Source organism: Anas platyrhynchos, chromosome 6, assembly GCF_047663525.1.
Source record: "Anas platyrhynchos isolate ZD024472 breed Pekin duck chromosome 6, IASCAAS_PekinDuck_T2T, whole genome shotgun sequence".
NCBI classification, from domain to species: domain Eukaryota; kingdom Metazoa; phylum Chordata; class Aves; order Anseriformes; family Anatidae; genus Anas; species Anas platyrhynchos.
Window position 1 is genome coordinate 25,318,743 of NC_092592.1, and position 27,760 is coordinate 25,346,502.

General features: G+C 37.5%; 1 protein-coding gene and 1 long non-coding RNA gene across 20 annotated transcripts in view; one reads left to right on the top strand and one right to left on the bottom strand.

Moving 5' to 3' along the window:
• CPEB3 (cytoplasmic polyadenylation element binding protein 3) overlaps positions 1-9,656 on the top strand; it is a 92,712-nt gene extending 83,056 nt beyond the window's left edge. For all 18 annotated transcript variants that reach the window (XM_072039645.1, XM_072039646.1, XM_072039644.1 and 15 more), the window contains 2 exons: positions 1,392-1,573; positions 4,488-9,656. In XM_072039645.1, coding sequence (XP_071895746.1) covers positions 1,392-1,573; positions 4,488-4,715 — 410 coding nt within the window. In that variant the 3' untranslated portion in view covers positions 4,716-9,656. The remainder of the gene's footprint in view (positions 1-1,391; positions 1,574-4,487) is intronic.
• On the bottom strand, positions 1-26,583 carry LOC140002742 (uncharacterized). 2 transcript variants are annotated; one of them, XR_011810071.1, is made up of 4 exons: positions 25,592-26,583; positions 22,490-22,658; positions 2,857-2,883; positions 1-116 (listed from the first exon to the last, which is right to left on the bottom strand). It is a non-coding gene; the product is annotated as an uncharacterized lncRNA (long non-coding RNA). The 2 variants fall into 2 exon arrangements; XR_011810070.1 differs by lacking the exons at positions 1-116; positions 2,857-2,883 and adding an exon at positions 16,606-17,324 and having other exon boundaries at positions 25,592-26,490.
• Positions 26,584-27,760: the final 1,177 nt, after the last annotated feature.

The following is a 27,760-nucleotide window of genomic DNA, read 5'->3' on the forward strand; positions in this document are numbered from 1 at the left end:
GGGAGCCTGTCCCAGTGCCTAACTTTCCTCCTGGTGAAGAATCTTTTTAATGTCCAACCTGAGCGTCCCCTCATGCAGCTTCATGCCATTCCCTTGGGTCCTATTGCTGGTCTGCACTGGAAAGTAAAAGAATCTTCTAGTCAGTATATTATGATGATAGTTTTCCCTTTACTGTTTGGAGCATGAGTTTTATCTAGTTTGGTAGAATGAGTCAGACGTTCGTTTGCTCATTGCAAATGGATAAATTAGCATATGGTCTTCCCTTAATGTGACACACACATTTATACAAATGCACATGTGCTCTGTCTAATAGTAGGCTTGATTCTATGAGTAGTTAGCAAGTTTTGTGAGAACTACAACGACTTAAATATTTAGTAAAATATTTTTTCTTTCTGGATATCTAAAATTGAACTTACTACTGATAGTGTTTTCACACATTAGCATAATGAAAATCACTGACTTGGCAGGTCCCAGTACCTTGCTTTGCGAGAACTTGTCCTTTATCCATCTGTCTTTTTTTCCCCTGTATTAACTTATAGAAATAACTTGGCTCAGTGACCATACGTCTTCACACAGCTTAAATGCTTCTTTTCCCTTTCTTAAGAAATATCTCAATTTTCATTAAGAAATGAAGGAGAGGCATTTTACTGTGCAAAGACATATGGTCACTGAGCTACTGAATTCTTTCTCCTAACCTCCTTTCTGTAGGTTTCCTCAGCCCTACACCCAATCTGTCATCTGAGTGATGTTTGTAACTACTTTAGAATTATTGCTAGTGTGAGGAAAAACAGCAAACCATTTCAGAAGATTCCCAATCAAGTTAATGTTCTACAAAAATAATAAGTTAAATTGTGCCCCAAATGTAGGCTTTCTTTAAATATAGCAACTTCTGGCATTTCACCAAGTTTTGTTTCAAATAGTAAGTAATTCCTTAAAATCTTTTCAAACTCCTGGTATACAGGCTAAAGTAACAGATTCTAAATACAGGAATATCTTTAAGTGATGTTATATGTATGCTAGCATTAACAAACTGCATTGTTGGGGTAAATCCTGAGTACCTAAGTCCAAGCAGTTTGAATTTGCCTTTATGATAAATTCCGAAACAGTTGACCTGGTACCTACTTTAACAATGTAATTTGGCCTTTTTTTTTTTTTTTTTTCACAGTTGAATCACAGCAAGTTTTGATTTTACAGTCTGTTTCTTTGACTTTATATTTTACTGTAATTCACATAGAGATGTTTCAAGCTGTTGTTAAAACCAATGTTTCGATTTGCTATTTTAGACTTTGGAAGACATGTATGCTAAGGCAAATAGCACTATTTCTTATGCAACAAACCAAACAAAACTATTTATGTTGAATCCATAATATTTAAAAATTGTCTTCTTGCAGTTGAATTGGCAATGATTATGGACCGTTTATATGGAGGTGTCTGCTATGCTGGCATTGATACAGACCCAGAGTTGAAATATCCAAAAGGTGCTGGCAGAGTAGCTTTCTCTAACCAGCAGAGCTATATTGCTGCTATCAGTGCTCGCTTTGTCCAGCTCCAACACAACGACATTGATAAACGGGTAAGTAAAATAGCATGGAATGGAATGATTACTACTAACAATAAAACCATAAAGATGTAAAAAGTAAAAGAAATCATTAAGCTAACACGTGTTAGAGAACACTGTAACCTCTGTTCTTCAGTTAACATTAGTTAATTATTTAAAAACTTATTTAAGCTGTCAAAGCAGAGTGGAAAAATATGCCTTTAACATCTTAAATAACTGTTTAGCACTAAAACCAGAAAATAGCTGGTGGTATACTCAGTTTAGTCTTGGTTTTATTTGTTTTGAATTCTGAAGGTCAGATGTCATAGAATTACCCACCTTTCTCCTGTTTAGGTGTTAGCTTATTGTGCATCAACAGATTTTATTTAATGTCTCCTTATACAGTTTCTGGCATTTCTGCTACTGCCAGGTAACTTTCTCTTTCTACATTGTATGTCTAGCCTTAAGGTTCCTAAAACACAGGGATTATCATAAGTATAACAGGTGATGCTGACCTCAAGATCTTGAGTATTATTTAACCAAAAATAGATGCCGATAAATTCTAGATGAGTAAAAGGGCGTAAAAATGGTGTGTGTGGTTTTTTTTTTTTCCAGTTTGAATTCTATAGGGTATTCCAAGTATAGAGCAAAATTTATGTCTTTGCTAAAATCTGAGTTGAAGACATTAAAAGGAAAACATTTCTTAATTTCCAAGAGATTTTATTTCTTTAGACTTTCTACCTTCTCGTCTTGATTACGTGTACAAATAACACCTATGTCTTTGAGGACTTATTATTTAGAATTCTTCAAATGATGCAGTGCTATGCATTATAACAATAGGGATGACTTTTTTTCTATTTAATCTAATACACGATGTTTATTAAAGCGTCAGCTTGACACATATTGAGTATGTCTATGGCATGCAGTATATTTAACATAGTAACATAGCTGCAAAGTAGAGTCCAAGCTGATTTTAGTTTCTCTTTAAAAGCCTGAAGTGAACTTTTGTTAGATTAGATGAGGGCATGGAGTTAGTCTTTGAACTATTTTTCTGTGATGCTACTATACCTTATGACTTTAACGAGGACAAAGCTGTTTGTAAGTTTTTGGGTTTTTTTTTGTCAATTTAATTCTTAAAATTTCTACTGAGACACTAACAAGACTAATTTTGGAAACTTAATCACACTGTTAAATCCTCTGAGATTTATGTATCACCCATGCTTAAAAACTGGGTGATTTTTTTTTTCTAAGCTTTAAGATACAACTACAAATGATGCTAACTGGTGTTACAAAATGGTGTTACAAAAATTAATACTCACCCCAGGTGTCCAATTGAGAATTTAAACCTAGTTTAAAAACAGATAAAAGACAATTAAGCTTATCTGTGAAGAAATAAGAATTCATTTAATTCTGTCCTTAAATGTTAATTTTTATATATAATAGATTGAAATCCCTGAATTGTACAGTATACATTCTTAAAACTATTTCACTAGCAATGAAAACAAGAAAAGGAGTAAGAGAATCAATTTCAGACCTTCACAATTCATGCTTTGAAAATGTGAGTAGGGTAGATTTAGGGATGTACATTGGACCTGCCTTTTTCCAGATTCATGTGAGATAGTGATAGATGCAGAATGGCAGTTATTCAGACTGGTTCTATGTCATAACAGTAGTATAGTGTAACAACAACAACAACAAAAAAAGTTCTGGAAGATCCATGTGCAAGAAATATAACTCACTATACCAGATTTACTTGAAATAAGTAACATTTATTGAAATGTAATCAGGATAAACTGAAGTAAAATTCACCATAAAGCTTTGTTGTATAGGATTCTTCTTTTTCAACTTAATAGTTCATTCCGTATTCTTTAATAATTCTTCATTCTGTTTCTTTAATGTTGCATGTATTTAAGCATACTTACTGGATTCAAGCTTTCTCTGCACTATATTTAGCAGGAGAGCGTCACTTGTGCAAAATAATGTATAATCAAAGTATATTTATTTTTTTTCTGTCTTTTAATGTTATTATCTGAACTGTATAAACTTGATGAACTGTATAAATAGCTGCACAGAGACATAGAAATTTACTTAATCTATTGACTTCCCCAGAGTGAATAAACCATCAATTTAAACGTGTAGGCATGATTCTGAGGATCACATACAGGAGACAATTCGTATGTTGTCAACTCCTGTAGTAGTAGTATTGCGAATGCCTACTCATGCATTGAAATACTGCTATTTGGCACAGGTGCTTTAAAAACAACAACAAAATTACCATCCTAAAACGTTTATGACTGAGAGTAGGACAAAAGTCAGTGGCTCTCAAGTGTGTTTGTAATTGATTGCAAGGCCATAATTGGAACAACTACAAATCTTACTACGTTTCTAGAGCTAAAAATAAAATAAATAGACAGTGATTTTAATAGAAGTTTAATACAAGCACACTTAATTTTGTTTTATGTCAATAATCTCTTCATCTTTTAGGCTAGTCCTGCATTTTGCTCTTCACAAAAAACAACCAAACAATAAACCTCAAACTCCTCAGACCTCTCAGGTTTAGCAATACCAGTTTGTTCTATGTAAGTCAATCTACTTTCATTCCAACATGCTGCTCTCTCTCATCCTGCCTTCATAACAACCAATTTCACATTCCTGGAAACTTCTTAGCAGCAAAATCCTTGGAGATGCTATTTTTGCCATACTTCCATTTTTGTACTTTCACATACCTAACTTTTCCAAGATATATTGAATTGTTATCAAAGCACACAATTCCTTGAGATTTTTTGACAAGTAAGCTGGTATGTATGAAAACAGTGCCAAGATGTTCGGGTTAATCCATCATTAGTTTAAAACCTTCAATAGAGTCAAAAGAATTAAAATGTTGTTCTTTCTATTCATACTTAGCAAAACTATGTAATCTTCTTATAGTTATTTCTTCTTTTCAATGCAGGTGGAAGTGAAGCCATATGTGCTGGATGATCAGATGTGTGATGAATGCCAGGGCACTCGCTGTGGTGGAAAATTTGCTCCATTCTTTTGTGCCAATGTTACCTGTTTGCAGTATTACTGTGAATACTGCTGGGCAAGCATACACTCTCGTGCTGGGCGAGAGTTCCACAAACCACTGGTAAAGGAAGGAGGTGACCGGCCCCGCCACGTCCCATTCCGCTGGAGCTGAACCCCAGGCCTCTCCTAGCAACAAGTACTGGAGTAGATAAAATCGAGGGAAAAAGAGAGCGCTGCCTCAGGGCTTAGTGTTCTGGAAATCTGTGCATTCGTCCTCGACTTTAATGAAGATATGGGTCTTTTTATTACTATTATTATTATTTACAGTCACATTACTGAACTCAGTGTCCAGTATAATACAGACCGGCAGAGTGTAACTGTACTGATTTTGCACTTTGATTCACACAAACATCTGCTTGGTACCTTAATTTCCTACACAAGACTTGTCACTAGTGACATTATGTAGACTGCCATTCTCATCAACCTTCACTGGTTGATGTGTATGTGATGAAGATTTTTTTTTTTATTATAATTATAATTATTTTTATTTTTAAACTGGAGCATGCACTTATTTTCAGAAATTTAGACTTGCCCCTAGCAGATGACTTACCAAAGGTAATATTCACAAGTAGGTGGCAGATGTAGCAAAAACTTAAACAGATATTCAGCAATCATTAGTTTGGGTCATTTAGAGTAGTAATAACCCTTAAAGAAAATAAGCCTTTAGTTGCTCTCCATTTTTGACTTGTAAGGATGATACCTCATAAGCTGGATCAGACATTTTCTTTTGTTTTGCTGAGGGTTTTTTCTTTTTTTTTTTTTTTTTTTTTTTGTTAGGTCTTTTAGTGTTATGTAAATGTATGCTGCAATAGCTTTTGCTGCTATTAAAATGGTATTACTAATACCATAATACTCTATTCAGGCTAGGGTATCAATTAAAAAATGAATATGTGATTAAAATAGTGATGGCTGCTGAAAGGAGATCAGTATAGCATACAGAAAAGCTTCCAAGGAAGGTCAATATTTTTTGACTGCATGTTTACTTAATCAGGTTGCTGCATGCAATAAATTTTATATATGTCTAATATAAAACATGCCCACAATGCACAAATTATGAAGAATCTAAGTAGGCTACAAAACATTCAGTAACAAACAAACAAAAATGATTACTGACTGGAGGAAGGCATGCCTCAGTAAATGTAATGCTTCTGAAATTAGGATCAGCCCATTACAGAATGACCTATATTACAACAAATAGAAAAACTAGCTGTAGGATGTTCTTAAAACAAATTTGTGGATGGTAGATGAAGTACTTTGCGGTGCTCTGTTATATATCGTGCAATTTATTTTATATAGTAAAGTGATTATGTCTAGTACTGTGATCAAACTTAACTGTTAAAAACTCTGTATCCAACATTAACACACTTTTGACAGTTCATAACAGGTACATAAACAGAAATGAGCTCTTAGTTACAATCTCTCTCCTAATGCTTGCATTATTTACGTAGTTGCAGACCTTGTCCAGAAAACCAAAGAGCTCATACTAGCATACATACACTACCAATTAGATAGTCTGTCAAACTAATAAACTAGGCACATTTAAGAAAGTTAGGGGAAAAAAAAAAAAGCGGTGCTAAAGAAATGTCTGCATATAAAAGTATCATGAGATGTCTGCTCTGTGGATGTGGCGTTATCTCTCTAATCCCTGGATGTATCCTGTGAAGCTTGAATACAATTAAGACCTGCTAACACAGTGGACATTTTTTTAGCATGAACTATGGGGCTGCAGATAGCAATTAAATATAAACACACTTCGTATACTAATGATTGTGAGAATGTGTACACTATTTTCTCTTTTTCCTCCTTTATTTTTGCAGTTCTGGGGACAATCTGACTGGATATGACACCGCATAGTAGATTTAAATGTTCTGGGTTTTGTTTGTTGTGATGTCCTTGTTTGTGTCTAATTTAGTAAGCTGTTTTTCCCAATGTTTAGTTGCAAGTATTGGCTTTGAAAGGAACTTTTCTGTTTTTGAAAAAAAAAAAAAAAAAAAAGAAGAAAAAATAGTTTTTTACTGGTTTAAAAGGCTTATTATAATTATCCCTTTTGAGGTTACTTCTGGGCATTTTTGTGATATTGCTTTTCCCAGCCCAGGTGTCTTTTCTGTTTTTTTTCATCTGTACAAGACATTTTGTTATGCACTACTTTTTGTATCTAGACAGTTTTCAACAGTCGGCTGATGATTTTTTTTAAAGAAAAAGGCATGCTTTCTGACTGACATGATCTTTTGCAATACCTCAATTTTGAAATATAGGAAAGAAAATGATATTTTCTAAGTAAGTTTATTCAGAAAAATATATATTAATTTAATTCTGCAAGAAAAATGATTTAACAGATGGGTAACTTTATTTTTTTCATGCTTATTTGAGTTTTTTTGAAAATGAAGAAGTTAGAGCTTTATAACTGTAATATTAAAGATCATAGCTAACCTACAGAAATCTACCTAATTATGTGAAAGTAGTAAACCTTTTTGAAGAAATACCCCTCTTTCATGTAGAAACATACCCCCGATAGAGAGAGAAAGAGAGAGAGAGAGAGAGAGAGAGAGAAAGAGAGAGAAAGAGAAGCTGGAAAATGTACAATATAGCCTAATGTTGGATTAAAACTAAAAATTATCATAAAGAACAGGTGTAAACAAACTCCATTTGGTGCTGAAAGTTGTGAATAGAAGGTGAAAAAGTATTTTCCCTTAATTTGTATATTTATAATCAAGTGTGATTATGCACGACTGACCAGAATTGTGAGAGTTCTTCTGTTTGTATTTTTTTAAAGAGAACTTTTTTTAGTTTATTAAATTATAACATGCTCCCTTTTGTTTTGTAAATGAATGTGCCCCTGAGTTGTTAATATGTTATTATTAAAAGAGGGTCCTTCAAAAAAAAGTTATTTTTTAAAATATGGAGTTCTGAACTGCAACTTGACTAAGAAGCCCCTGGGTACAACAGGTCCTATTGTGGCCTTTTCTGATGTGAGACTTGAACTAGTCGATTTTTTTGAAGGCTAACCTAACCTCGACTATTTGTTGTTATGTGCAATACTGTTTGTACTGTTTGTATAAAAAAAAAAAAAAAAGAAAAATGAAAAGAAAAAAGGCATAAATCTTTATTGCAGATTTATTTTCATTGCAGACTTTAGACATTGTGATTCACTAAAATCATTTTTCTACTGTCAAATATGTACCTTTTCTTCATGCTGGTATTTTTTCAATAGTAATGTAGCCTTTGTACTGAGACAAATTTTCATTGTTATTTTTAGAAAGATTTTTTGCTAAGAAAAAAATTAAACATATTTACATATTTTTCATTTTTATTTCGTATTTTCTTTAAGGAGTGCTTTCTCAACCATTAATATAGTTGTTTCTGGGAGAGACTTTCATATCTGGTCAATGTCATTAATATTATTTTGTATTTTTACTTGGAATAAATTAATTTTATGATGCTAATTCTTTAAAAGTTTATTTTTTTCATTTTCAGTTATTTTTGAAGCTAAAATCTTTGTAATATTGTTACTAAAGTGTCTAGTTTTTTGAAATGCAAAGCTTTATGTATTAACTTGCTGATGTGGTTTACAATAGTGTGGCAATGATGAAAATGGTTGGTTATGTAAAGTGATTGGAAAATTGTAACAGAATTGGGCAATAAAATGACAGAATGAAGCAGAAAAAAATGTGATATTTTGAAAAGCCTTTTCCTTTATCAAAATGATTTAAGGAGATAATAGGGATGTCACAGTACCAGTTCGTTGTCTAGATTTATACACCACCAGTGTTGATTAAATACTATTGCCATTATAATGAACTAAACCTATTGAAACGATGGGTTTTTGACCCCGCCCATTCAGCATAATGCTCCATTACTTTCTCATCATGAACTTTTAAAACACTTTTCAATAGTCTTAGAATGAACCTCCTAAAATTTACTTATCACTGTATTTTTGCCACCCTGTTATTTATTTAATTAAAATGACCCTTTCCTGCACAGCTTCCTTCTTGCATACATTTATCAGTGGCAGCATCAAGCAGACTGTAGGTACCCACATCATTTTCTAATGACATTACCAGTATTGGTAGCTGCCCAGTTAACGCAAAATAATGTACGTCCATTTCCTGGTAGCAATGCAGTAACCCATATTGCCACCATGTCTGAACAGATGTTCAGCTTCTTTGTCTTTCTCCGTTCTTCTCTGCCTCTCTTGTGTCTCTGTCCTTTTTTTTATTCTTTTGTATTGGCAATACCAAATGCCAGTATCAAAACACCTTTCACTTCACCTCCATTTACATCACATTTGTTTTCCTATGCAGCCAGGAGAAACCCCTTCCTGAAGCCAGTGACTCTCTGTTCTGGCACCAAAACCAATCCAGACTAAAACTGGTGTTGCGTAAACAGGGCATACAATGACTTTCTTTGGACAAAACAATTACTTCAACAAGTTATTGATGAACTTTTAGACTAACTTATACTAGAGTGTTAGAGGGGCTCATCCACAACTTGTGGAAAGGAATGTGTCCAGAGTTGGTCTATTGTGTATCCTCTGTGTGTTCAGTTCTGTAAGTAATGTATAGACTAGATCAAATAGTGAAGTAAAATTTAGACTCAAATTAGGTACTACTGGTTGGAATGTACACAAATTGCAAACAAAGGAGATTAAGGAATGATGAGGGAATAAATAATTCCTGCTAAGTGGTACAAAGTTTATGCTTATATTTCTGCCTACATGCTTGTATTTTATAGCCTGCTAGCAAGGCATGGGCTAAAACAAATTGTATTGCAAATACGCAGTTAGCAAATAACTTTGCTGATTTCACTGTTAGAGTAGTTTAAAAAAAAAAAAAAAAAAAAAAGAAAGAAAAAAAGAAATGGCGCTTAACTGGGAAAAGCTCCCATGTTAATATTTCAGTATTGTGACATCTCTACTTGCAAGGTATGAGTGAAAGATTAGTCACAGATAATTAGAAATGTCTCTTTTGTTTAATCTGGCTTGTATGTAGTTGCTTTTCTGCTAGTTTGTATGATGTCAGCTAAACCCTTTTCCTTTTTTTTTTTTTTTTTTTTTTTAACAGACAAACTTCTTAATCTCTGCTGCTATAGTGTTCTATCATACCACAGAGTATTTTATATTCATGTTAGTTACACTACTCTATACCCCAAATGGGTAGCTGGTCAGAAGTCACATAGGTCACATAATTTTGGTACACTCAAATATAAATGAGAAAGTTTAGCAGTAACTAGAAAACCAGGGTGCTAATAAGAGGTCATTTTGGCTCCTTTTTTTTTTTTTTTTTTTCCTGGATGTAGTTCTGTTGGGGTATAAAGTATTAGCTATTTGTACTTTTACTGTCAAAATAATGGACATAACTTTTAGCACATTCACAGCTAAGATCTCTGTACTTGTTTTTCAACTAATTTTAAATGTACTGTATCTTTTATTACATGTTCTCTTAGATTGTTTTTGCTAGTAATTCTAACAAGGCTTCTTCCTTTTTGGCTTGGACTAATGCTTGTATGGAACTGCAGTACTGTGACTAAACATGGAGCTCAATGCTGCTATTGCTTACAACTGCTTAAACTTTGTAGTTTGGACTTTATTTTTTTCTGTAATAACTTATTAAATATAGTTGTATGAAGTACTGATACTTGTCATCCTTTGCACATGCTAAGGAAATCTTGGGCTATACATTATGGGAATGTAAACTAGCTAAAAAACAAAAGAAACAACAACAAACACAAATCTTGTATCAGCAAACTATTTATACTAGGTAAGGCTAAGTAAATACACACTTTCCTCACATGCATGCAAACTGTCTTTTCCAGTTATTTTAAAAGCACAGGTCCACTCACCTTTTGTTCTAAAATGGAGACGTCCCACTTAATAATTTATTAAGCTAATTATTTATGCTAAGTCAAAGGTAAATACAACAATATATACTACAGAAATATTTCTGAGAATGTAGTTTTCCCCCAAGGCAGTATCAGGTGCCTTGAAAAAAGGAACATCTCAACTGCTTTTTCTGAACTTAACAATTGCTAGCTAACTTATATTGCACTTTTGAATTGGCAGTTTAACAACAGCTACAGGCAAGACATTAGACCAATCAGTTCAAAAAAAAAAAAGATCCACAACATTAGTTTCTAATGGTTTCTATTTTCTGAATAGGAGACAATTAAAGCTCGGCAATATAGCTATTTGGAACACTAAGCAGAATTCACAAGTTTTAAAGGAAGCATTCTATGCCAGGGTAAGAGAATACCATAAAAATTAGGCAAATTCTATGTCACCACTTGTGTATCTACAAAAATGCAGCTCAACAACCCTGCTGGAGCTATCAGCACTAGGAATTACAGGCTGACTCCAATACACATTCTACTTAAATAGCACTTCCCAGGATTGCACAGAAATTACATGCCCCTTGGAAAGTTTATGAAAAGATGATGTGACTGTGCACCAACCGGGTACTTATTGTGCATACTCCCTCACAGCACAGAGCCTTGTGGCTCTGTGTTACGCTGTTTTATCCTAACATTACTATGTATATAGCTTATACACATGAAAGCAGAAAGCTTGGATGCCAGAAAGCAAACAGAATGCTTAGGCATTAACTACTAATTCCAAAAATCAGTAGTGAATAACTGCAACACTCAGGAAAATGGTCTACTGACTGCTCTTCCAGGAGAAGTGGTTTTACAAGGTAGCTACCTGTAATAGGGATTCTAGTTGCAAATAAACGTATGAGAGCTTGTAGACTTCTAGTCAGGTCAGAGTTAAATTTGAGAAAGGAGCTTTTATAAATACCGTTCAGTTAAAACATGTTATCCTGCTTCTTGCCTGTAACTAAACAGTGTTCCTTAAGCTGTGCACTCCAAGTCCAACTGGACAAAATCAATCGTGGAAAGGAGTGCAGCAGCCACTCTGGAACTCATTCCTAATCCTTCACTACTGCATTCCTGATAGAGTAAGCCATGCCACTTGTAATGCACTGATAGAATTCTCCTTCTTCAGTTGATAGCAGCATTTGACACAGACTTTGCTGACATTAAAAACAGTTGCACTAAATCAAGTTAAATCAAGGCACTTAAAAGTACAAAAGACTGCATGACCCTTTCTACTTCTGGTTTGTATGTTTTGTTTTTTTTCTAGGCTTAAACTGAATTAAAATAACTACCTATGTGACTATTGAATCTTGTGTATTAAAACTTTTTAGCTATGCTTCTAAACCAAACCAGCAAAACCTTTTTGTTCATGAGGCACCAAAACAATGTCACCTCTCACACAGACCTGCAGAAAGGTAAAGTTTAGTTTTTAAAAGCCATAATCTGCTTGCTTCATGAGCTAAATGCAGAAGTTAAATTGCATGAGCACACAGCCAGACTTGTTGCAGTCTCTCCTAGGGATCACCATAGAATGGATTTTAAAACAAGTGACTGTATTTATCTTCCTGTTCTTAAAAGTCTTACTGGTTACCTGCACAAAACCCTTATACCACACAATTCTATTACAAGCACAAGACAAGCCTGAATGCACCAGATGCATATGCAAACTATGCCTGTTCAAATGAATTACCTCAACTTGCACGGAGGCTTTTTTTTTTAATCTCCCCACTGGCAAGCAAGGTTTTGCAAAGTTTATCTTGGGATGATAAACCATACCTACAGCAATTTGAGAAGGAAATATCATAAAAGCCTGGCTTGTGAATAGATGAGAAGCAATGTTAACATTTCTGTGCTCCTTTTCAACAAGGTTTAACCTACGGAGTGTCCCAGTAATATTGGGATGCTAGTAAAATGATGTTGCACCATGTGGAGGAATATACCTAAAGCAAACATTTGCAAGGGGAAAACTCAGTGTAGTTACAACTTACTGTGGAAGGCAACATAATTCATACCAAAAAGAACTAAAGTGGCATATACTCTAGGCTGAGGTTTTTCATAGAATCATAGAATATGCTGAGTTGGAAGGGACCCTTAAGGATCATCAAGTCCAACATGTATTTTTGTTTGTGTTTTTGTTTTTTTCATGGTCACTACCCATTGTACACAGCCCAGAACTGAATAGTTTTTACTACTGACCACGTGCATTTGCATTTGTTCTGCTGCTGCTTGCAATGACAAAAGGAAGATATCAAACATGAAGGGATATAGACAAAGCCATTTTCCCCCTTCAGAATTTGTTGTGTATGGTACGAAACATAAAATTTGTCAGACAATATGCAACCAACATGACGCCTATATAACAACCTCCTTATCTGCTGATCACATCAATATAAAACACTTGCTAAGCAAAGTGTTATACAACATCAAAGGCCAAATGCACATGTAAAATTAAAGGATAGACTACTCTTCCCACCAATTCAAAGTCTTACAGACATCTGTGGGATACCACCAGAAAATGTTTCATCTTTCACCCATTTCTCATCTGCTCCAGCTTTAGACAAAACATTAATATTACTCTGGTTACTTTCTTATGTTACAGGCTATCTAAACATGTTCTAGCTTAGGAAATGCCCAAACCATTGCCTTCTACCCACTGCTGAACTCACTCAACTGCACCTAATGACCTGCAAGTGCACATTCCTCTGAGGAGGAATGGGAAAAGGTTAAATTTTATCTCCATTTTAATCAACTTTCTATCTAGAAAAAAATCAGTCACTCTGGCAGAAATAAATATCTGATTATAATACTGAATAATTAATAAAGTAATAAATTAATGAATATATAATAAATATAACTGAATAATATAATACTTAAACAAAGTATTTGATACACAACAGAGATGGTATATCTCAAAAATGTTAGGCAGAAACCAGAAGCAAGAGCTCCTCTCTCCCATGTGAGCATCTGAAGCTTTCAATTAGTTAGTCATTCCTGTGCTCTCAGCTGCTTTGCCCACAGTGCCTTGATTTGTTTTGTATAAAGTGAAACAGCAGAAAACAAGAGCCTTTCTCCAGCCTCAAGCAGTGTAACGAGAGCTAACTCCACTGTCAAGCACACAAAACTCTGTGTGATAATTTATACTGAAAAGTAACTAAATTAGCCAGTGGTAAAGCACCTAATTTTCTACTGCTTGAGGTACTTTGAGTATCTCTACACCACATTTACTGTACAGGTACCTATCTCAGGGAACACAGATTATGCTCTGGCCAGCATGAACTAAACTGTTAGACATAGTGATGTTCGACTTCACCACATCTAGACAACTTCACAGATTCAGCCTTGTGACCTTCACCTTTTTTACCTCGTCTCAGCTGAGCAGATTTGCTTATCTGCTGAACCTTTTGTATCATGGGCTTGTGTTCTTTCATTCAAAGATGCTAAGTACTGATGCTTGACCACAGCAGAAATAAGATACTCCAATAAGCACTGAAAAAAGACCTGCCACACAGCTGAAAATGACAGTAAGGCCTCAAAGTGCTGAAGAAACTGCATATTATGAGGTGAAATATGAAACAAATGATAATACAAACCACACACACAACCTCAAAAAAGGGTCAAAAAAGCAAATCCAGAGCTAGAATGTTCTCGCGTTTTTCTGTTAAGAGAATTCAGAGAGCAGAGAATTGCCATTACTTTATGGTCATGTAATGAAAGTGCTACCCCTACAGCACATAGGATATAAAAATAACAAACTTTAACAGTCTCTCTCTCCCTGACTAATGAATTGAAAGTCCACAGTTGCAATTCTGGGACACATTTTCCCAATGATCAGCCAGCAACCTGAATTGGAATACTTAATTTGGAAGGGGCCTGCAAACATCATCAAATACAACTGCCTGACCACTTCAGAGCTAACAAAGAGTTAAAGCATTTTATTAAAGGCATTATCTGATAGTCTCTTGAACACTGACAGGAATTGTGTGTTGACAGAAAAGTATTGTTCTGGAAAGATCTCTATAGTACTAGGAAAATTCAGTTCTAAAATTTCGTCAGTAATGCTACTTCAATTACTACCATGAAAAAAAGTTTAATACAGACTATATTACAAAATATAATAAAAAACCCACCTAGTCGTGAGTAGACATGACTTGCTGAGTCTGCAAATCTTTACACCATTATATAATGCAATAACCCTTTGTGTTTAGATCACTGTTGTGTAATGGCTGTCAATAGCTAATGCTCAGTGAAGCTGGGTATCAAGAGACAAAGAAAAGGGAAAGCAAATTAATAAGATATCTGGAATCTCTACATTTGTCAGATTATTCACACAAGACATGAAAAAAAAATCTAAAATTCACATCCATCCTATGAGCCTGAGCTCCACTGTACGGAGTATATATAGTGAAGAGTAGATGTTAGGAGTAAGAGGAAAGAGGCAGGGTGTGGGGAAGGTGAGGATGAATCCCCTGGCATTTAGCTTTTTGTTAGCTCAGTATTTAAGACATAAAAGAGGACTGTTTATAGAAAACAATTCCATATGCCTTTGACACAGCAGCTGTAGCCCTCAACTGAAGATGCCTGCCACTGTTAAAGCAGAACACAATTCCTGTTTTCTTAAGGAAAACCATTTCTGTCTTGTTCTTTATTTCTTGTTTCTGGATGACACATGAGGTCAGGTGGTGACAACGGCCTTACCACTGAGGAGCAATGAAAAAAGAGGATAACGCTACCTGACTTTCTCCTTTTGCTCTTTTAAATACTATTCAAACCAATGCTCCGCTAACCTAATTTGAGTAGAATTTAGAACTATATTTATAACAGCTTTTCTGCTCTGGAAACTGCTTTCACTTGCAGGAATCATGTTCTCTACTAATTACATTGTATATTATAAGCTGCAGTAACTGTCTCTGAACAAAACAGTTTAGGGTAAGCCTGCCTACTTTCGAACCCAATTTCCTAATAGTTATGGATCAACATCTCCACTCGTGTTCCTGTCAAGTGTGATGAGTTCATGGGGACTGCTTGCATCAGTTCTTTTCACAGGAGAATTAAGCTGCATTCATAATGCTACAGAAGCTAATGCAGAGTCAGCAAGTGGCAGTACCTCTCTGTGATAGAGTCCTCTTTAATCATGCTCAGAAGGAGGGGTGTAACAGAAATAGCATTAGCCAGAAGTGAACACTACATATCAAATACTCAGACTGAATCTTTGCCCAATTTTTGAGCCAATCCCAACAGCACTGTCAGATTAGAAAATCTGGAGGGTTTTGTCCCCACTTCTGTTGCTCCTTGCAGAAACAAGGCCGTAAGAACACCCACCCTGTTGGCCCCAGGAAGGGCAGTCAGTATGCTGAAGAGTCAGCCGCGATTTCCATGTCCTGAAGTTTGTCCTCAACTTTCCAAAGCTCAGGCTGCACAGCTGAGCCAGGGCCCATGTGACAGTGAGTCTGCCCAGCTCCTGCTAAAATGAGGTCTTCCTGGCTATCTCCAGCACACATACTGTTCTTGCAGACTGAGCCTGTCATCACCAGCTGTACCACCTGCTTGGACTCCTGGGGCCCTTCTGCAACTCCTATTACTGAGCCATTCACTTGTTATAGCTTCATCCTGGCAATGGGACAAGGCAATCAGTGAAGACACTACTTCTCTCTGCATCTGAAGAACATTATCCCCTCTCTAAGGCATCAGAAGATGACTGGTATCACCTGCCAGTTCCACCTCTCCCCATGAGCACAGTCCCAGCCATGCTCTAGACCCTTTCACACCGCTCTCTTCAGAGCAACCTCACTCTTAAGCAAGAACAAAAGGCCTATCTGCAGGACTGCACAGCTGAGGAAAGGAGAGGGCACTATCAGGCTGTGCTGCCTAATGCAACCCACAGAGTGCCATGCTCCCATTTCATTACAGAAGCAATGAAAGACAAAAAACTGCTGTAAACTGCACTCCTCTCTTTGCTTCTTTGCTTGGAGATAACTTGGGCTGCACCTGGAAACAGCTGTGGATTTTGTGACAGAGAAGGCACTAACTGTGGTGTTGCCCAACCATGTGTGGCTTTTCTCACTTTCTGGAGGAAGGTCTGAAAATGTGTTCTAGAGCTAGGAAAAAATGACAAAGTTGGCTGGGATGTAGCAGGCAGGGTGGTGCCTGAGGCTATGAGGTGCATATCTAGCCAGGCCACCTCTGATCTGAAGTCATCTTCTGCAGTTACAGACAACTAAAACGCCCAGGCGGTTCTGCAGGTACATAGGAGCTGCCTGTACTGATCAACAAATGACCCCTTAAATTCCATGTCCCATCTTAGAGATTTGCCAGTCTCAAATGCTTAAGCAGAAGCAAATTAAATCTTATTTTGTTAACTGTGGAACAACTTGCCCCATAGAAGGATTACGCTGGAATACATCAGAAGTCCCAGGAGACAAGAAAGGGTTTGATGCAATTTATTTCTTTACAAATGTGTAAGTAGCAGCATATATAGTCCATGGCTTGGAAAACAACACTGAAGAAGATAGTTGTAAAAAGCAGATTTGTATCCCCAAAACTCAATGGTATAGACAAAACAAGTTTTGAAAACAGAAAAGAGTTAAATATATATTTATTGAAATTGTACCTAAGTTTACCTGATACACCTGGCTAGCAAACACAGAAAGCACAGCCTCTCAGGAAAAGCAAGTTTATTGTGACTTGTGCCATTATCCCATTGTGACCTAGGCCAGGCTGGACAGTCTGTTCTTCAAGGACAGATGTGGTTTAAATGCAAGGGAACAGCCCACACTCTAATGCAGTACTTTCTCCCTATTATAAGTTGATTCTTCATCAACCAAGCACAAGACGGCAGATGGTCTGTAGACATTTCCTAGCACAAGTGAGTAAAAAAAATCATCCAATGCATCTCTGCCCAGATGAAGGCAGAAACTCCCTTAATCATCCATGTTAGTGCGCAGTACAATAAAGAATCCTTTTATTATTATTATTTTTTAATTCAGGACAAGGAACAGCAAGATGTAAATTTTAATAAATTTCCCCTGTCTACAAATGTCCCATACAGTCCTTCATCTCCCTGGAGAGATAAGCTGCTACACCCTCTCCTTTGCAGCCTAAACCACTATTTATCTCATGTTTATAATGAAGCCAGCATAGCTCCATGTGCTTTACTAGTTCCCAGGAGACTACATATCTCTTTCCCAATCCATGTGCAAAAGCAATTCCATTTATAATCATAGAATGGTTTGGGTTGGAAGGGACCCTTAAACTTCTAATATGTCTCTTGGTTCTTGTTCTGTACTGCCCTATTTAGGCTATGTTAACTTCTGATCTTTGTGGAATAAGCACCCAATTTTATAAAAGCTTGTGTACATTTTTTGCCAATTAGTGAGGTTGCACTGTCTTTCAGTTTTAGCAACATATATTGCTTAGCCTCTCAAAGGTACCTCTAGGGTGTTTATCCCCACCAAATTATCTGTGCAATGCATAAGTGATAAGATCCTCACAGGATAGTAGTTAAAGCAGATTTGCTGCCTGTGCTGACAGAGCAAAGCAGGCTAACACCTTTCTACCACAAGAGAGTAAGGCAGAAATGCTGTTAAATTTGGAGGAAGACTTCTGGGAGCCAAGGCTCTGAACAGCTATAGGAGCCAGAAATCCCCCAAGTCAGCAATGTACTTAAAAACAAGCCTGCCTGACTGGAATTACTTATGTGCTTAAGTGTTTAAAATTATATATGCACTGAAGTCATTGCCAAACTGGGCCTGCTGGCTAGATCTGACATAGATAAGCCAAAATATTCCCTAGCCCAGTATGTACCAATATTTCACCTGTAGAACCTGTACAAAGATCTGTACCATTGTGGTGGTTTTACCGTACTGGGCAGCTAAACCCCACAACCGCTCTCTCACTCCCCCTCCTTTAGATGAGGAGGGGGAGAAGTAAAGCAAAGAACAACTCACGGGTTGAGATAAGGATAGTTTAATTAAAGGGAAATAATTATAATAATTAAATAAAGACTACCATGAACTAACAATTTAACTAAGGGGAAATAAAAAGGGAAAGGGGAAAGGGAGGGGAAAAAAGGAAAATAAAAAGAAGGGAGGAAAACAAACAAACAAAATAAATGAAGGCTATATGGAAGTGCAGAGGAAAGAAATTACTCTCTACTTCCCACAAATGAGCGATGATTGACCACGTCCTTGAAGCAAGGCCTCAACGCACGCAGCCGGTGTTAGATAGGAGGACCGACGTCTTCCAAACGAGAGCCCACCCCTCCCCTCTTCTTCCTGTTTCCATCTTTTATTGCTGAGTGTGACATCACATGGTATGGAATATCCCTTTGATTGGTTTAGGCCAGCTGCCCTAGTGATGTTTCTCTCCTCACCTTTTGCCCACCCCCTAAGAGGGTTAGAGAAAGGCCTAATACTGTGCCACTGCTGCTCAGCAGCAGACACAACACTGGTGTGATAACACTGCTGTTCCAGCTACAACTGCAGAGTACGGCATTGTATGGGCTGCTGCTGGGAAAGTTAACATTCCAGCCAGACCCAATACAACCATTAATACGTAACTGAAGCCTTGACTTAAAGGCTTTGTAGGACCTTGTGCTAATCACTACACTACATCACACAGGTGAATCTGCAGCACATCAAAGCCAGATGTAACCTGCAGAAAAAAAGGAACTGTCCTAATTTTGTGGACAGCTGTGTCCATGCTTCCAAAACACACTTTTGTAATACCTGGGACAAACAGATTCCAAATCTAATTTCTGAACGAGGGCACAAATCTCAGACTGAACAGAATTCTTCTGGCTTGTTATCTGTTGAGCCTTTCATCTGTGTTTGCTTCTGGCTGATGTAGTGACACCCCAGCAAAATGGTTTCTAAGAATATCTTATGCATCACTTAGAGTGCCTGCCACATAACTCGGGGCTGAGCACTAAGGCACAGGAATTAGCTCTTCATTTCCATTTGTGTCCCTTAGAAGAGAGCATCATTGATTCAGCTGTTTAGTACAAAGAAAAATCTAATATCTGCCCCATTTCAAATCAGGTGGGTAGGTGAAAATTCAGGGCTGACAGATCAGTCATGTGGACTGCGAGCAGAGAGACTGCACATAGTCAGGATTTTCTCTGGCATGATCCTATTTATGAACAGTGACCATGAGTTCCTCCTTCTGTCAATAGATGAGAAATAAAAGAAACAGAGAGTTTCTAAGGTCACAGTTAAAAAAGCCTTTGAAGGCAAAATTGTTGGTGTGGAACAACTTTAGGACTGCCTTAATCGTATTTCACTGTAGGGCCAAATTGAAAAAATAAAAAGGGCATAATTAAAAGTAAAAGTCCCAAACTGTTTCTGAAAGCTCCTACTCAGCTGCTGCCTAACTGTGAAGCTGTCTGAACTCTCTGGCTGACTAAACTAGTCAGGAGCCTAACACTATCTCTGCACATACCCAAAATTTCCCATCGTGGCACAGCAGAGCAGGTCAATATACAGTACAATATCACCAAGACAGAAGCTGCAGCCTCCACTTTTTCCTCAAAATTTACCAGAAGAGGTTCAGTTATATTGACACATGTAAGAAAGAAAGAAAGAAAAACAGGTGACTACAAGAACACACAGGTTTAAATTCCAAGTGATGTTCCCACACACTAATGAAGGGCAAGATCTCAGATGCAGTGCTGTTTACACCACTGCCTGCTACCTAGTACTAGTTAAGTTGCATTGCCAGGTAGGAAAGTGTTTAGCTGTCCTGAACTATAAGGGGAATTAGAATAGTCTGCCATGATGATAGCAGTATACTATCTAAAGCTTTACCACTTCCATGATATAAATATTTTCTGAGTGAAAACACGCACTACAACTGTAGTATTGCATCTGTGGAATAACTGGTGACACTACCTACATTAAAAACTAACTGTACACTAGAGGTGGGGTGACTCTGTATATACACTGTATATACTCTACCTGTATTTAAATGTGCCATTCTATGATTACATCAGTCACTATCATAATTAAAACTATTTTGGTGGGACTTTCTTTAGTTTTAAAACAGAGAAAATAAAGGCCAAAGTAATTTCAAGTGCAGGGATTTTTTTTTTCTTTGCAGGTGCTCCTCCTCTCAGCTTGGCACCAAATATGTTAAAAGGAATTTCTGACTGCACTTGTTTTCTCTCCTTCAGTCCCATGAGATCAAGGCTGACTTACACAAGTGCATATTCATTTGCCGTGTCTTCTGCTATTGGTCATGGTTAAGAGGTTTCCACTCCCTGGATACTTAACCCTATTCCTCTGATGGAGTTTCACTCATCTCAGCTCTTCAAATGATTATTACAGAATGCAGTCTGACTCCATAAGAAAAGTCTAGTTAAAAATAAGTATATATTAAAAAAGTAGCAGAACTGAGATGACAGGAACTTTTGAAGAGAAGAAGGTTATAACACAAAGTCAGATCAGGTATCTCTTACAGGACTGATTTGCCCCTCTCACTGTGTCCTGAAACCAACTAGTCTTTGGGTGAACAAAAGCCTTCTTGTGCAGGGTTTGTACATTGTCTTCCCCCTGATGTTGACTGGGGCTCTCAGGTGCTATTGTGACAAAAATAATTATATAAATAAATAAAAAGAACATGAATGAATGGAAGATTTATATAATTCTTTGAAGTAAAGCCTACTTTGATTTTTATTTTTTTTTAGCCTAAATATTACTGTATAGCCAAGCTCCTCTCCCTCAAAGCGCTTGACGGATAAATTTTGTAAGTAGTCACGAGCATCTTCCTAGAGTAGGGAGTTCTTTAAGTTTTACTAAACACTTCAGGGCTTTGGGTGCTATTGAGGCATACAGGTATTAATATAAAGATAAATTGATTTTCAGATAGATGCTACTTAACTGCTCACAATCGACTTGCTTCAGTCTGCCACAACAGCACAAATATTTTAAACATTTATAATGTTTGCAAAATTTTCCAGTCTCCTCCTTTCCAAGAGGCTATTAATTAGCAGATAGGGAAAAGTAGGAAAAATTCCTCCTTCTCAGGCCAGGCTGGCTTCCCACTCAAAGCTAGTGTTGCTTATTGTCTTTGAAATTATTTATTTCACCAGTGTCTGAAGACCTCAGTGTAAAGAAGAGCTGGGTTGGCCTGGCATTACATAAAACTCAGAGACAGATTCTGTCCTGAAGTGCTTTCAGTCTAAGTAGGTAAAACAAACAAACCACATAAGAGGAATGCAAGGGCTGAAAATAAATTGACTTGTCTAAGATCATACACTGTCAGGAATGCACTAGTCTCATTTGTATAACTATTACCAATAAAGTCAGCCCCCCCCCCCTTTTTTTTTTTTCCAGAAGAAAAAGCTATTCAGCATGATGGTCAGTTCCTGCCTCTGTCTCCACTGTAGAAAACAGTTATTAGTGCCTATTAATTGTGACACTTGACAACTACAAGGACTTAAGAAGTTTTAATTGCTGGTTCTTTCCCACTGTATAAAGAACTGAGGTTGAAAGTCTGATCTCTTTTTGGAGGGACTGTGTTGGCAAGAGAGGTTGTGCTTGTTTCACATTTAACTGGTTCCCTATCCTCAGCACTAGATGCTCAAATGCTTCAAAGACATGGCTATGATGTTCACTAACTATGGCAGCATTCAAACAAACCTTGTACCCAGAAGAGCACAATACAAGAGGCTTCTTCTCAGAAATATCCCATTACGTACACACTCCTTTTCAAATGAGACTGAATTAGTCAAAACCTATTCAATGTACTTATGTTAACACTACAAATCCCTTTGGATTGCAAATCAGATCGGCAGAAACAGGAAGAAAAGGCTAGCTCAGACATTAGGAACAATTCAGGCATCCAAGCTCACAACAGTTATGACTCAATCTGGCTTGATTTCTGGTAGGCAGATTAAAATGCATTGTTTGTACCAAATAAAGCATGACTAACAGTATCCCCTTTGTCTGCCTCCTTGCACCATGCTGCTGCTAGAGCTGTAGGAGACAATCCCCCCTACTGGTGATACACACAATGAGACTTTACCTTCACTTTGCTGCTCTTACAGGATTTTATAGTGGGGCAAGTCTGGGTCCAGCGATGCAGTTCAAGTAGCTCTCTGCTTCCCTTTATCTGACCAAGTCCTGGGTCAGTATGGTGAGGTCATTGCTGGATTGTTTCTATTCTTCAAGTTCCTCTACTCCAAGCATTTTATCTAAGAAATAACAAAGTTTTCTTAGTAGTGCAGTTGATGAATTACATCCTAAGGAATGCAACTCTGACCCCTGCATTAACTTTTTTTTTTTTTTTTTTTTAATTTGTTTTATTCTTAGAAGAAGAGCTAACAAGGCTAGTTTCCTCACTGTAGGCCATGTGGCCGTAGGAGTGCATTATCATTTCTTTGACCCACTGGGCAGGATGCTGTCATCTTTGTGAAACAATAGGGACATTCTTAATTTAGACTGAAAAGCAGCTTAATAGAAATTCAAATGATGTAATTTGGGGGAAACAAACTCCCTTCTGTTTGTCTTGTTTCTGTATCCACTAGAAGGTCAAGAGAAGATTTTAAAAACATCTGTAGGTAACCATTGCATATGTATTATGCTAATTATTTTATATTATACTGCATATAATAAATGTAGCCTTTTCTTCTGAGCTCAGCTTTAGCTCACATGAGACAAAAATGCTCAGAAAAGAAAAATTACAGGCCTGTGAGAACATAGAAATTAGATGCCCAGAAAACACCAGAAAAACAAAACAAAACAAACAAACAAACAAACAACAAACAAACAAACAAACAAAAACAACAGAGTTGAAGTAGTGCTTGGTGAGGGACCAAGCACATCTTTAACTAGGACTGAAAAACTTGGTTACCTGCTTTAACTCCTAGTGGATTCTGAAATCCCACTGCAAGCTTTTTCTTTTTCCTTATTCTTTCCATTTTAATGAGCTAGGGACTACATATACCAGGGTGCTACTGTATGGCGTAAAGCTATCTGTGTTTTTGATCCTGGGACCAAAGAAACTGAATTCTTGCTGAGCTCATCTTTGGGAAGACCTGCTTTTCCTAAGCCTTGTATTGTTCCCTCTATTCCCCCTCAATACAGAAAGCTGACAATTGTGCCACCTATCACTGCATCGTCTCACTACACCTCCTCCTAGGACACCAAGCTTTAGCCTTTCTAGCTTCCAAAGTTTTATTTTAACAGGATCCACCTAATTCATTTTTTTCCCTACTTACATTTCAGAAACTCAGACTGACTGCAAGTACTCATCATTTAGGCAATGTAGAATGCCTCCAGCTGTAATGTAGCATACATAGACTACTTTAGAAAATGTAATTATTGGGTTGGAGTTTTCATCACCTCTGAAAACATAATCTCTTATAATTTGAGATCTTACTGTGCTACCACCTACTAACACACTGACTGAAGTCACTGAAGTGGAACTGCTCTTTAGTCTCACTATGATTAACACCTGCCACAGGAGATGTAAATTCCCTAGCAGCTGTAAGCTACCATTAGAGCAAGGTTGATTTTTTTTTTAATCAAATAATGAGGAAAAATAAGAAGCAAAAGAAGTAGAAGACACAAGAGGCAACATCCTTTTTCACTTTTTCCTTTTTCTTTTCCCATTTTACAAACACAAGAGATTTCTTTTTCTTTCAGGATTTGCTTTTGAAACTTTAATTGCTCATTGGGAAGTTTGTTACATTTTTTTCTTCTTCTTCCTATACTTTGTATGGTATATCACATTTATACTACCTTAACTACAAAGTCTATACCCTGCACCAATATCATTCCTAAATTCCTAAAATATCCTTCCTAAAATATCATTCACGCTTTATGAAATATTTGCTGTAGGTCTGAAGAGAACTGACTGCACGATCCCAACAGCTTTTCCTACAAAGCAGGGTAAGTACACAAAAATACCTTCTTTCTTGACATCCTGTTTCCAAGCAGGCAATTCCACAACAGTTTTAATCAGTCATTCATGGCAAACAATGTGGTAGAATTTATGGTTGCCAACTTCCAAATATTTAGGGGATTGTTTCTTCTCCATCCCACCTCTTCCATAACTCTCTCTACTGGGATCTCCACGTTTATGCAAGATAACCTAAATTTCCTGCTGTGTTTCCAGTTCTCATATTGCTAAAAATTGCCAGAGAATTTTGAGAACGCAATGCCTAACATTTTGGTTGTTTTGTGATACTCTTTTTTAAAACTAGTGTCCAGTTCTGGTGGAGGAATGGGTGAAAGTATGTGGAAATACAAAAGTTTGTGTCCACACTGTAAAGAACCTTCTATCCATGCTACAAAACATGATTGTAGTGGGTATCTCAAGGCATTGATTTGTTCTAGTCATAGACAGATCTTGATGCTTCTCAGCTGCTTCAAATAGAGTAAATGACAACATACAAAAACTAATGACACACAAAGCAAATATTCAGCTGAATCATTTTCTGGATGTGAGAGATCTACTTTTGTTATTGTGTCCTCAGTTTCAAATACTCCTAATTAGCAGCTGTCTCCAATCTTTTAATGAGCCTGTACTATCAGTACTGAAGCCACATGCTGCTCAGATAGCCCTTCTCATTTTAATGGGAGTTAAATTAGGGTTTAACTTTTACTCCTCTCCCGGGTTTCTCAGCTGTGAATAATCCTCATAGCTCAGTGATTTTGTCAATACTCGTTACCTGTGCCTTGCTGTGAAATTGCTGCTACCTGTCCTAACATGCTCTTTGACTGGACCAGCTAGCAACTGTCTAAAAGCAGAATGAAAGGGAGAACATCAACAAACTCTCCTAAGCTTAATTGTGTGGTGCTAAAAACAGGTTACATCATCAGCTTTAATATTTTTCAGGGATTAATTAAAGGATAACATTTGCTGCAAAGGAGTTTATGTGGCAATAAATAGCTTTTGTAGCTGATTAAATGCCAAAGCAAAACTGATCAAGGCAACTGATAATTACAAAACACATTTAGAGCCTTGAATAGATCCCCTCCATAGATGCAAGTCATAACGTATGGCAGACCAGCAGCAGAGTAATAAAAAGTGGGGGTCTCCTTATCTGTGCGGAGCTTGAGTAGACAAATGCATGAAAATGCTACTCGTAAGGCTCAGCCCCAAATCCAGGTTGCTCCTCACCTTCCAAGAGGCAGGCACTGACAAGATATAAATGAAAATAACGGCTTTGCGGGATTGGAGAGCTCCGCCATTTGCTGGCTGCTCCCGGAGGTTGTCCCTGCGCAGCGCTGAGGCGGCTCCTGCTAGAGGGTGGGCAGCGCATGCTGCCCAACGGCCCTCGAGATCGTTAACGGCCGCTAACGGTCGTCAACGGCCGCGCGCCGCCTCGTGCCACCTGCCCTCGTCTGAGCCTGCAGAGCTCGAAGCTTCAAAGACAAGCAGGGACCGGCTGTGTAAGGTGGTTTTGAGGCCTTTTATCGTTCTCTCATCACTCCTTCAAGCAGGAAGGCAAGCTGGCTGCTGCACCCTCGTGGATGCTGCTGGGCCTCAGAGATGGTTCGTGTGGGTTTTGGGGGTGTCTGAGCAGGTGCCGGGTGCTGGTAGCCGCCTGCCCCATGGGCTCTGGGGTCCCCAGGCTGGTCAGTGCCTGCCCCCTGGCTGGCGGTGCTGTGCCCGGCCTCCTGCTGCGGGTCGGGGACACTTCCTGCTCAATGGGGAAGACCACGAAGTGGCAGGCTCCTGGGGGCAGGGGTTTCAAATCTCTTCTATGATGTTTCTCTTTCCTTGGTGTTTCAGTGGTGGCTTCAGAGGCAGTGGGTGTACTCCATATTGGAGCCAAAAACACTGACCGGGGAATCTTTGAAAGAATCTTTAGAAAATCAAATCAGACTAAGCAAGAGGTATGGGTGATGGCAAGTGCATAGCGTGCCCCTTGCTTTTCCTTGTCGCTCCCTGAGAGCACACAATCCTGTGTAAACTGTCATGGTGTTGTTGTTGTTGTTTTTTTTTTTCTTTTTTTTTTTTTTTCTCTTCCTGCTTTGTTCATTGCCCTGATTTTCAGCTGATAAGTAATAGGCACAGCCAAAGAGGGATGTAACTTGTGACTGCAGGAACACACAGTTCCGCATTTTATAAACAATAATTAACTGCTGCTGACTGTACCAGCTGTGAGAAGCCTGAAATGCTGATCACATCTTGCAGCTTTTACCAGGGCAGCAGAGAAATCAGAAATATCGGCTTTGAATTCTGCCACACTGTCCTTTCTGGCTTGCAAATTAACTGATAATTTAATTGATAAGATGCCTAAGAGGGTGAGCATTAAATTAATTCTAAACAAAGACTGGAGGGCAGGGACTGACTGGTTTGGTTGGTGTGCACAATGCTCCTCTGTGCAGTCTGTTGTAAAGATAATTTTCTTCAATTGGGGGTATGAGCAGTATTTTGACTTTATGCACAGATAGAAACCTTACTTATGATAATACAGGTTACCAAAGCTCCAAAATGAACGGGAAATGGCACCTCAGTGCTTGCAGTATGGTCTACAAAATTGTTGTGTTTCATGAGTGATGATAGAGGCACCAAGGATGAACAGTTGCAAGTGTCCTGGAGCATTTTGTAATCTAGACTGCATGAGGGATGTGCGCAGCATGTACAAACAGATCAAAGGCTTTAGGCTTTTTTGTAAAGCCACAGTTGTTTACATAGAGTCAGAAGTTGATTTTGTTCTTAAATGAAGCATTTCTGATTGAGATGAGATACAGGAATCAGAATGTGTTGCTTTCAATGAGTTGATATCTTTTTAATGTCTTCCATCTCTGGCTATGACAGAGATATTTGACCATTTGACTGATTTTTTTTTTTTCAGCTCTGTTTACTAACTTGCAAAAACGGTTAGATTTGGACATCTGCATGAACTCTCCCTCTTGGCTTATTGTTAGAGTTTGCTACTTAAATTCTTTACTTCTAGGACACCAGACTGTGATTGATAATTAAATTGCCATAAATGCGACATGAGTCTTATGAAGTGGAATCAGAATATGTTAATGTATCTGGAGAGAATAATATTTATTCAAAGAGAATAACATATAGAAACTGTAACAAAAAAACATACCACAGCTAACCCGTTGATTCAGGTACTGCAGGTATACTGGTAAGTATTTCTGTTTTCTTGGTGGAGTATCTAAGCAGCCAGTCTGCATAAACTATGAAATGTAATTACTCTGACGTGGGAAATCTCTGGCAGGCATTTACAGTGTAGCATTGTCCCTCAAAAAGCCCCTGGAACGAAAGTATATTGGAGACACAGGCAGCATGTTCTGATAGCTCAGTTATTTCTGAGCCTTTGACTGA